The sequence below is a fragment of the Gastrolobium bilobum genome, unplaced genomic scaffold, assembly GCF_033153095.1.
Source record: "Gastrolobium bilobum isolate Gb01-03AN ecotype WA unplaced genomic scaffold, APGP_CSIRO_Gbil_v1 utg4067, whole genome shotgun sequence".
NCBI lineage: Eukaryota > Viridiplantae > Streptophyta > Magnoliopsida > Fabales > Fabaceae > Gastrolobium > Gastrolobium bilobum.
Window position 1 is genome coordinate 114,184 of NW_026896031.1, and position 11,232 is coordinate 125,415.

The 11,232-nt window shown below is 36.5% G+C and overlaps 2 protein-coding genes across 3 annotated transcripts; both read right to left on the bottom strand.

The window, feature by feature from the left end:
- Positions 1-411: 411 nt before the first annotated feature.
- Positions 412-1,393, bottom strand: LOC133297385 (uncharacterized). The gene has a single exon (XM_061496512.1). It carries the CDS (start codon positions 1,273-1,275, stop codon positions 613-615), a length of 663 nt encoding a protein of 220 aa, XP_061352496.1. The 5' UTR covers positions 1,276-1,393; the 3' UTR covers positions 412-612.
- Positions 1,394-3,236: 1,843 nt separating this feature from the next.
- On the bottom strand, positions 3,237-11,232 carry LOC133297381 (serine/threonine-protein kinase CTR1-like). Of its 2 annotated transcripts, none has more exons than XM_061496506.1 (15): positions 10,486-11,232; positions 10,098-10,396; positions 9,810-9,954; positions 9,537-9,652; positions 8,945-9,153; positions 7,869-8,375; positions 7,716-7,756; positions 7,368-7,436; positions 5,718-5,818; positions 5,535-5,619; positions 5,355-5,453; positions 5,200-5,268; positions 4,536-4,667; positions 4,225-4,319; positions 3,237-3,571 (listed from the first exon to the last, which is right to left on the bottom strand). In XM_061496506.1, the coding sequence occupies exons 1-15, from the start codon at positions 11,230-11,232 to the stop codon at positions 3,475-3,477; spliced, it is 2,811 nt and encodes a 936-aa protein (XP_061352490.1). In that variant the 3' UTR covers positions 3,237-3,474. The 2 variants fall into 2 exon arrangements, 1 of the variants encoding a protein (XP_061352490.1); XR_009749630.1 differs by lacking the exon at positions 3,237-3,571 and adding an exon at positions 4,402-4,456 and having other exon boundaries at positions 4,262-4,319.

An 11,232-nucleotide genomic window follows, 5' to 3' on the forward strand; every position in this document is an offset into this window, starting at 1 on the left:
TTGTTGGCATCAGATGCTAAGATTGCTAGCATGGTTATGCAACTAGAAGTGGATAACATTTTTTTCAGTGTCTACACAATTAAAAAACTACATCTCTAATGAGTTAGTTATACTAGCTTTGTGCAAATCTTGCTGCTTTGCCTGACCGATGAAGGAGAAGGCGCAGTTTGTACAATCCTTAAGCATATTTTGTTATGTTCGAAGCACTGCTCACCAACGTAAAAATACTAACACGCCTTGATATGATGTAGAGTAAAATTTTATTTTGGATTGAGATAGCAGAGAAATATGACATCAATTAAAAATAAAAATAAAATTAATGGTAGATATTCTTCCCCAAATTAAAAAATTATTATAGGAGCTCAGAATTTTACCCTTCCTACTGCTAAGAAATCGTTCTTTAACGGATCAACAAGTGTTTTATTCAAGGATTCTGCATCAGAATAATTTCGCCAAAATCATTCATTGCTGCTCATTCTTAATATGCAACTATTGCATCATCTTAACAATAATATTACTAATTAAACATCCTTTGCATAATCAAGATTTTCCAAAAACCAAAGTTTACAAAGCGATCACATCTCAAAACTCATTAACTTTTGATGGCTATGGCTATGATGAACCGAACCTGTTGAGTGCTTCTTGAGCCACAGACAATTGTGGCTCCAACTCGAGAGCCTCCTTGTAAGCCTTCCTGGCTTCCTCTTCCATCTTGTTCTTCTCGTAGCACTCACCTAACAGACACCAAGCTTTCGCGTTTTTCGGACTCAGCTTCACCGACTCAGTCAAATCGGATTGGGCCGAGTCAACTCGGCCGCGTTGACTCACCGCTATTTTCAACTCCGCTCTCTTCAGAAGCGCATCACCTCTCTCGCCGTCGCCGAGGGAGGCGGCGGCGAGCGGAGACAGAGCCGCGTCGAGCGAGTCGAGAGCCGAAGTTCGGAACCCTTGGAGATCGAGAACCATGGCTTTGAGAAGGTAAGATGCTGCGTCTTTGGGATCAAGCGCTATGGCTTTCTCGGCTTCGGCTAGAGCCTCATTCGCCAGCGATTTGGAGCTGGATCGGTTCTTGGGGGATCTGGCTTGGGCGAGGAGCTGAGCGCCTTTGACGAAGTGTCGTTTCGCTTCGATTCCGCGTCGGTTTGTGAAGCGGAGCTTGGCTAACAGCCTCTGGGGAATCCCGTGCATGGCGAGGAACATCAACACCATAAGAAGGATCAAAACAACTTGTAACACGATGTCCCGTACCATTGCTTGTTTCTCGTCATTCTCCATTCACGGATCTGATTTTTATTTTTTTTCCGGTGATAGAAGGTTTGGGAAGAGGTGTTACAGATTGAGAATACAGAGACACTGAAATTGAACTTGACCCTTTGCATAAATGCATAAACCGCAGCCGCCATGCTTGATTGGGTATGGGTCTCTCTTCAACTTTATTTATTTATTTATTTATTGTTAGGAAAAAAAGTTTTCGATGTTATTTTAGATAACTTTGTCGAATGTTCATCGAAACGACGTCGTTTTGGGGTTGAAAAATTAAAAAATTAGAGTGATGAAGACTATTATAATCCTGAAATAAATTAAAATTACAAAAATATCATGATTTCCGTCCTAAAACGACGTCGTTTTGATGAACATTAGATAAAGTTATCTAAAGTAACATCAGAAAAAACAAACCCTTGTTTTAATGGAAAAGGTTATACTTACTACTCTTATTGTTATTACTTGTTACTACTAAATCGTAACCGTTGATTTCCGTCAATCTAACGGTTATAATATATTGAAAATTACTTATTAATTAATAAGTATGACCCAATAAATGATAACCGTTAGATTGTCAGAAATCAACAGTTATGATTTAGTTGTAACAATAAGAGGTAGTAACTATAACATTTTCCTATTTTAATTACGAAAATTCAAAATTGAGAAGTATCATAATAATGTAAATACATTTTTATTTTGTATTTCGATAGAGGATTTCTCCGATCACTAGAGATAAAATTATTTCCAGTGAACTCAAAACGACGTCGTTTTAACACAAAAAATAAGGTATTTTTATAATTATAATATATTGTAATGTTATATTAGTCTTTGTCATTATAATTTTGTAATCTTATAACTCAAAGTTATAAAAACGTTATTTTGAATTCACTAAAGATAACTTTATCTTCCACGAGTAAAGAAATACTTTTCCCTTTTATTTTTAGCTTTCAATTAATGTATGGTTGGAAGTTGGATCGCACATAAAAAAAGTAAAACTCAATACTTACCCATAAAATCGAATGCACAATTTCGCAAAAATAAAAAAAATCTAATGCTCATTTATGTGTACCAAATGATACTGAATACTTGATTTATTTATTTATTTAATACTTATTTTTTATGAGAAAAAGAATGAAAAATCATCTCTTATTTTTTTTTTAAATAAAAGATAAATATAAAAGAAAGGTGTTTAGATTTTAAACGGAAGAATATCTTTACATTATTTGTGTTTAAGAATTTTGTCACTAATTTTTAACAGTACGTTGCTTTTTCTTTTTTATTTAAAAGCGTAGTGGTAATAATTGTAGGTGACAAAATTAAATCTTGAGGGATTTTGGTGAAGACTAAACATTGTAAATTTTTTTAAATGAAAAATTAATATAAAAGAAAGGTATTCAAATTATAAACGTTAGAATATCTCTACTTTATTCGTGTGTAAGAATTTCGTCACTCATTAAAACTACGTTGTTTTTTTATTTAAAAAGAAGCTATATGTAAATTATAGGAAACAAAATTAAACCCATAGGTACTTTGGTCAAGGCAACTTTAAGCCGTGTAAATAGGGCAGGTTAAGGTGCTGTTTCAACTTTCAACTTTCAAATTTAACAACTGTTATGGCCCGACCCACTTTGTCTTTCTTTTGTCAACTCTATAATTCTTCTACAGCAACAAAATTGGCGGGGTTCAATGGACCCACCCAAAATCGGTTTCCAAGTGCAAAATTATCATAATTAACGGTTAAAATTCTTAATTTTATTATGGATAAGTATTGAGTTCACTGGAAATAATTTTATTTTCGATGACTGGAAAAATCCTCTATCCAAATACAAAATAAAAATGTATTTACAGTATTATGATACTTCTCAATTTTGAATTTTCGTAATTAAAATAAATAAAGTTGAAGAGAGACCCATACCCAATCAAGCATGGCGGCTGCGGTTTATGCATTTATGCAAAGGGTCAAGTTCAATTTCAGTGTCTCTGTATTCTCAAGTCTAAACAAACAGGCACTTACTAGACTTGATGGGCTCTTTGTGCCCTTCTGAAATAGTTTAGAAAGAAACAACAATATACAGTTGCAAACCACCAAGGGTTCCCTCAATCAGGGGTCATATATGTGACCAAAGGGTCGGGTTACTTGTTAATTAACATTTTCCATACAAGGGCAACAAATTTCAGCTACAAGAAAACCAATTATGGGCTGCATAGTCCTTATGTATCACTCATTTTTATCTTCTCTGCTGGAGACTTCAGCAGCTTCTTTAGTGACTCAACTATGCTAGCAAAAGATGGGCGTTGATCAGGGTCACTGCCAGGTAAATAAAGCACCAAAGCAATGCTTAGAAATATAGAAAAGGCAGTAGTTAGCAAAGCAAAATAACACAGGAATTATGCTGAAATTGGTAATACAGCTGCACAGGGGATCTATATAGACTATAGTCTTCAGGTGAGAGCTGAAATGAGATGCTAAAATCAATATTTAACTAGTCAACGCTCGTAACAAAGTATCACTTATTCTACTTCACGGAAGTTTAGCCTGACTGTTTAATTCTTGGCTTATCCTTACCCAACAATCCCCTAAATGAGTATGCACTGTTCAGACATTGAGCAGGAAGATTCCTACCTTCTAAAGCCAGTAGAAAAACCAATGATGTTTCAAAGTTTATTATACATATAGAGATCCGAAATTCATGTCCACTATGAAAATTCTCTATAGGATTTCGAAAATTTTGAATTCCCTCTTCGTGAAACCCTATCAGAATGCAAGTGAAATTCACAAATAAATTTTAATCATGGAGCCATACGATACTTTTTTGGTCAGAAGTCACAATTATTAATACATGTATCAGCGTTCATAGAACACCCAAAAACAAATTAGACATTTTTTTTTTAATAAAATTGAACCAAATGGCACAAACATGCTGACAATTTACCACAAAATATAACATAACCAACACTTACTCAGCCCAACAAGATTCCATGAGGGAGACCAATACTGGGGAGATGTTCGCAGGGATAACAAGCCTCCTGTTCTGAAAAGCAACAGCTCCAACCACCTGAGAGTTCACATCATGATGAGAATATTTTGGAGGATCCATTATGTCAAGTAGTTGTTTGAAATATGCAAGTCATGCATACCTCTCCATTACATGTCCTTTTTAAATTAACAATTTCTTGCAAATGATCCTTACTACTGTATAAATAAACAAAAAAGGTAAAAATACTTGGCTTCAATATTTACAATTTAGAGCATAAATCCTCATCAAGTTTACCTGCGCAGGGCTAAGTCCACTCCATGGTTGTTGCATGGTCACAAGTTCCCACAGGATAACTCCAAAACTGTATACGTCAGATTTCTCATTTGAAGGTTCTCCACGAAGAAATTCTGGAGCCATCCATTCAGGCTAAAAATAAAATCAAGAAAGTTACACACTTATTCAGATTGAGGTAACATGAAGTAAAGTTCAACCATGAAATATTGAAAGAATGACAACTTTCAATATTAAGGAATTTTCTTCTATATCCAGGCCAACATGCAAAATCTACCAAGTCCAGATGCAAGAAGGTAAGTTAACTGTTCCTTAAAGCAAACCTGAAGATGCATATTTCCCCATCCAGGAGTCTGAACCAAAATCAAACAATCGACACTCATACATCAAATCAGACAATCAATCATCTAGCTAAAACATGATTGTATCATTGATCTTAGCAACATGTTGTAAGGGAAAGGTTAATCAGAACTAACAGTTTTTTTGTCTACATGAATCAAGATGCATCACAAATAGCTTACTAGTTCAAGTATTGAACTCTATTTCAAACTTAAAAGTGCTACACCAAAAGAAAAAGAAGTTGACTATTCATAAGTTAAATTGGAAGAGGACTATAAGAACACCAAGTTTATGTGACTAAGCTTATGAAAACAGAGAGAGACTTAACTGTTCCAGCAACAGATTTTGATGATATGAAAGTGTTTGCCTTAAATCTGGACAATCCAAAATCACAAACCTGGGCATGAAATGAAAAAGAAATCATCTACTTGCACAAAATGCTTAAAAATCTAATAATAAACTGCTAAATTAGTTCCAGTCCACCTTCACAGTCCAATTCTTGTCCACTAACAAGTTTGGGGATTTGAGATCCCAGTGCACAATTGGAGGTTTCAGACAATGGAGGTAATTGATCCCTTTAGCCTGCAATCAGTTATCAGACAAATGATATATCATGCAAAGATAATTTATTACTGTAATAAAATAATAAAATCTGGCACAAACCACATCCAAAGCCATCCGTAATCTTCTTCGATGATCCAAAATTTCGCCAGGTGCTGGCCTATGTATCAGGCGGTATAAACTACCTCTGTCACAAACGTACCAGGAAACATCCACAGACATTCAATTCTTTGTGCAAGAAAGTATAATATTATGGTTAACGTCATAAGAAGTTGGTTTTCTTACCTAGGCAAATACTCTGTCACTATCGACAGGTGGGGGCGTTTTGTAACTGCACCCATGAAGAGCACCACATTTGGATGGCGAACACGTTTCATTATTGCAACCTAAAGCAATGTAAATAACAACTTGAATATAACTAACTTCTTTTCTCCCCTTTAATAGACAAGGTAAATAGGAGAGAGTTTCATAGAAAAGAGTTCAAAATCTTATTATGCTCAAACTAGTATTGAACAAAAGAAGCATGCAAGTTTCAAGAGACACAGCGACACAAAAACCATGTGATGTTGGGATTGTTATAACACACAACTGACTTGATTAATTAGAGTTTATGGCAAACAGCAGTAATATTTTAGCTGGAGAAATACGGGGTCTGTAACTTAATACAAGAGAAATATTTTCGCACACCAAGTTTTGTACAATGGGGGAACAAATCTGATCTCTACAGAAACAGGTGGGTCCAGTTAAAAGTATACACGGGTCCAGTGTGCACCCAATTGAACTAAGATGCTGCCATGCATGCAGGAGTGAAAGAGGTTTGCATATTTAGTCGTGCAAAATTGCAAATAGGATAAATCTTGCATTGAAAACAACAACGAAAGCTAGAGTGAGCCAGCGCCCGAGGGGTTTTGGGTAATTTGGAGAAGGTCATAAGTTCTTCAAAGAATCTTGGGATAAACCACCCAAAAACTAGTTCAAAGGGTTGGAGTGTCCAACACGCTCCCTCACACGAGAGCCCTTTGGGCTTGAAGCGTGGACAATGCAACAGGCTCCCTACCTGTGCTAAGAAACTCCACAAGAGAAAATGGGGGACGGCGAGACTCTGATACCATGCAAAGAACCTTGGGATACACTATCCCGAAAGCTAGCTCAAAGGGTGGGAGTGCCAAGGCCTTATAAATTCCACAATAGTTGCTCATACAACCAATGTCGGACTATATATATCAACAAGTTCAAACTTCTGTATTGCCATTATAGTAAAAATAAAAAATAAAACACAATGGATCAGAGTCTAGCACCAAAATAAGTTGCCAAAATTAGCATTAAATACATGGATGTAAAATATTATTATCCACTTCGTCCTTCATATTGTCAAATATAACAATACCAAAATAATAAAATACAAAATGTAAACTACCGACTTCTTAGCAAATAATTGATGCAAAAAGACTATGAGTGTCTTTCGTTAATAAATGTCAAAATTTTCTTCAAGAAGATGAAACAATTATCAGATATTCAGTGTGTTAGAAACAAGGCAATTAGCATGACAATTGTCAATTGGGAAACCAAGAAAACAAGGTGCAAGAACATTAATAAGACAGAGATATGGCTAGCACTAGCACAAAACAAGACAAGAAAAAATAATAAAAGAAATAGAAGTATTTTTTATGAAAGAGAAATTTGTCTAAGACAGAAAAGGACCAAGTACAACAAACTAGACAGAAGGAGTACATTCTCCTGACGAGGATAATTGATTATCAGTTAATATGAAGGGAAAATATTTTCTCCTTTTAAAGTAGACCCCACTTATACTATGAGTCACTAGTAGGAGAAAATATTTTCCCTAATATGTATGCTTACCTCTCAGTTAACATAATCCAAATCATAAACGATGCAATAAAATGCACCTCAATACATTTCCTCATGAATACAAACCTCTCTCAGAAACTCCTTCAACTGATCATCATGGAAATCCTGATCTGTTAAAACCTTGACAGCAACATCCTGCAATTTAAAAAATAAATGAATTCAACAAAACAGAAAAAAAGAATGTATAGGTTGTATCAAAAAAAAAAAATCCATAGAGCCAACATAAGATGTTTCAGTAGTTAAATATAATACAATTAACTTGTCGTGGTGGCAAAATATCATTCACCCAATTTTACTTAAAACAGACAAAGAAATTACACAATATGAATATATCAGAAAGCAACATTATGTACTCAAATGTGCCTATTATACAGAAAATTCACATGATGAAAAGAAGTGCATATTAACACTTACTGATCCATGCCATTCAGCACAGTGCACTGTCCCAAATGAGCCTGCATAGTGAAAAGGACAGCTAGACTTAAGAGTTATCTAATGAGGAAACAAGTCAATAACCTAAGTTATGTGTACTCAAAAAAGAAGAAACAGGGGAAGCAGAAAAAGTACCAGCACCAACACGCTCTTTGATTCGTAAATCATCCCATGATATCTCAAGCCAGTCCATTGCAAGTGATGGTTCAAGATTCAGAAATTTGGGAATATTCCCAGCTGGTAAACAGTTCTGGTTTTCAATTCTTTTGTCTACCTGTTTCGGATCGGACTGGCAGGATGAACTGAGTACAGATTGTTTGAAAGTACATTTTACCACAGAACATCCAGTTACGATGATGTCATTGTTGGAAGTTTCTTGCACTACAACTGCATCTTCAACAAGTCTGGGATATTCATGTAATGATGCTTTAGTGGTTGGATGGTGAGCTTTAGAAACATCTTCATGGATGGTAGGCAAAATTGAACCTAGAACTGCACATTCCTCATTATTCCCTTTTAAACCAAAAGGAATTACAGGTAGTTCTGTTCCTTCACAGGTCTGATCAACTGAAGCATAAATGGAGCCCTTATGATTTTTCAGCAAATCAGTTTCTTTAACTTGTTGATCTTTATGTCCATAGTCTGCAGATCATCAAATAACAGCTAAGACCAACTTTAAACAAGAAATCTTCTTTGCTAGTTATAAAATTTACTAAAACAAAACTATGAGAGCCTAGGTTGCCCTGTCCCCAAAGGGTTAAAATCTAAAATTTCAGAACAGGGCATGCTCCACAAGCTAGAGAAGGAGGCAAAAAGCTTAACAAAGCATTAAAATGTATTTGATATGGAAAAGTTAGTATTTAAACCAGAGGTAAAATACAAAAGAAAGACCACTTTTGCAGTGAAAGAAAGACGAAACATCTGGCTCGAACTTGATTTGATAACGCAAATAGCTCAAGGCATATAAGTACACACAGTGGTCGTGTGCATGTGCATCAGTTGAACAACTGATATATTTTTAGAAAGTATAATTGATACAAAAGAAAACAAGTGGAAATATATAGGCCCTACTACAAAAAAGTTTATGTAATATGCATCTCGAAGGTCCAAGACTATACCAATGGCTACACTGATTCTATCGTTGAACTTGAAATTGAAATACTAATACATAATTTGGACATCAGCTTTCCAGGTATGCAAAGCTCAACTACCTGAATGTGGATGACTTCCAGGAATAACAGAACTCCGGTTGAAACGTATAGATGGAGAATTTGTTGCACCATCCATATAAGGTGATTGTGATTCTTTTAAATGAGAAATTTGAAATGGTGAAGGCATCGAAGAAATATATGCTCCGTTAATTGAGGAATCGGGCCCATGGATATTTCCTGGTTCCCCAACTAGGTCGACTACGTATTCCCTGTTGAATGATAAATCATTAAAAAATACGATGGAAAATATGAAGCAAATGTCAGAAGCTTGCAAACTTATCTACAAGTTATCAGTCGTATTCCAAAGTCCTCATATGAGCAAGCAAAAAAGAAAGATCAAATGATACAACGTATGGATCAACACAACATGTTGAAGATGCTTAAAGCCCTCTAAATCAAGATGAACACAAAAAGATAACAAACAAAATTAACAACAAAAATTCAGGGGGGAAAACGAAGGAAATATGGTCAAAACTACTGAAGGGATACATGTAATAATGATCGACCTAGAGCGTAACCACTTAGGGACAATAGACGTTCGCATTGAAATTACTACCAGAACATAAAACACAAATATAGCAATTGTGCCAACCTTGGGAGCTGCTTGTCGTCTTTAATCTGGACTAGACAAGAGGATCTATGATCTGCAGCACAATACTTGCAACCTCGAGCTATGCGACACGGCAAACCTATGTAATCTGCCAATCTCTGCATGCGAAAAGCCAAAGTAACGGTGAATTACTAATCTGACCCCAGGCAACATAAATGCACCCTTGTCAGGTATCCATTCATGCTCAATAATATTCTTATGCAACAGAAGTTTTCTTTAATAAGAAATAATTCAAGAAACATCTTAATACTTCACCTTGAAGAGAATCGCCCGATGCCTACAAAGCCCAGTAGATAGGCTACCAATGGGAAGCACAACACAATTGTGAAAATTCCTCAACCTCTTACTAACCATATTCCAGCGCTTGTGGAGATCTCCTTGCTCCTCCGGGAATGTACCCCTTCATAAATCCAAAAATAATAATAATAAATAAATAATAGCAAAAAATGTCGATATTAAAGTACTTGAAATTTCAAGAACATTGGAGCAGGCAACAACAAGACAAGAGACAGTTATATATATATATATATATACACACATTACCCCATATATATAGCAACAAGTTTTCCTAGTTGTTCCACCAACACCAAGGTGTTCTCGGAAGCAGAATACAACTCTTGTGCTTTATCTTGAAGCAGCTTCAGCCGAGAGTCCACGTGTCTATCAACAAGCACCACCTCCATAGATGTCTCGCTGGGTTCAACAGCTTTAAGCGCTATCAAAGTAGGTATCCGCCTACCTTCCTCTACATCATTGCACATCCCCCACAGATACGGATTCATCCCCAATATGTTATAAAAACCATCAGATATCTTGTCCGAATACGACAAGCACCCACTCACCTGAAAAAATAAAATAAAAAATAAAAATGATGATTAGTTAACAATGAGAATCTTGTTCCCTCTTAAGAAAGAATGCAGTTGTACCATACCCATAGACGATAAGAAACAGATTCATCATCCCAGGTCTCAGTGGTCCCAGTGAGAACAGGCTCAGTCACGAGATTAGCCAAACAAGTGAGTTTCTTTGCCAACGTAAGCTGCAAGATGTAGCTTTCTTTACACTTGTTCGCTAACTGCTCTTTGTTTTCTTCCTCATGCTGCCTCCTCGCTGTGGTGGTGGAGACCCCAGACGACGACGTTTCCTCCTTAATGTCGCTGGAAAAATTGCCATCCAACGTCGTCCCCGAAAACAAGCTCCCTGCATAGCTACTCCCGCTCGATAACCTCTGAAGCGAAACCTGCCGGTCAAAACTCCGGTCGACGGAAGTTTCCTTGACGTTAAGGTCGCGGTCCTCCTCGGAGTTGAACAAGCGGCGGTGGTGGCGGGAATAAGGTTTGAGGTGGTGACTGGATTGATGTCCTTTTTTGTCGACCAACCAATCGCAGAAAGCTGCAATTTGGTTGTGTTTGGTTCGAAACTTGTCACCGGCGGCGAAAAGGTCGGATTCTAACGAGTTCTTACCTGACGAGACAACGACGTCGTCTTTGGTTGGATCAGCAGGAGTAGTTGATGATGAAAGTGGCTTTTTCGGAGGGTCGCTTTCAACGCCGAAAGTATTCGATTTAAATGAGTTGACGATTTTGTTCTTCTCGTGATCTAATAACTGTTTCGAAGATTCATCCAATCCTCGCTCAGGGAACTGACGCGGGAAAAAGTAAGTGGTTCTGTGAGGCAT

Coding starts and splice junctions, on each gene's coding strand:
- LOC133297381 (XM_061496506.1), bottom strand. CDS start 11,232: ATGCCTCACAGAACCACTTACTTTTTCCCGCGTCAGTTCCCTGAGCGA. Junction 9,653..9,809: donor ATCGGGCGATTCTCTTCAAG/GTGAAGTATTAA, acceptor TTTCGCATGCAG/AGATTGGCAGATTACATAGG. Junction 9,154..9,536: donor GACGACAAGCAGCTCCCAAG/GTTGGCACAATT, acceptor ATCATTCAACAG/GGAATACGTAGTCGACCTAG.
- LOC133297385 (XM_061496512.1), bottom strand. CDS start 1,275: ATGGAGAATGACGAGAAACAAGCAATGGTACGGGACATCGTGTTACAA.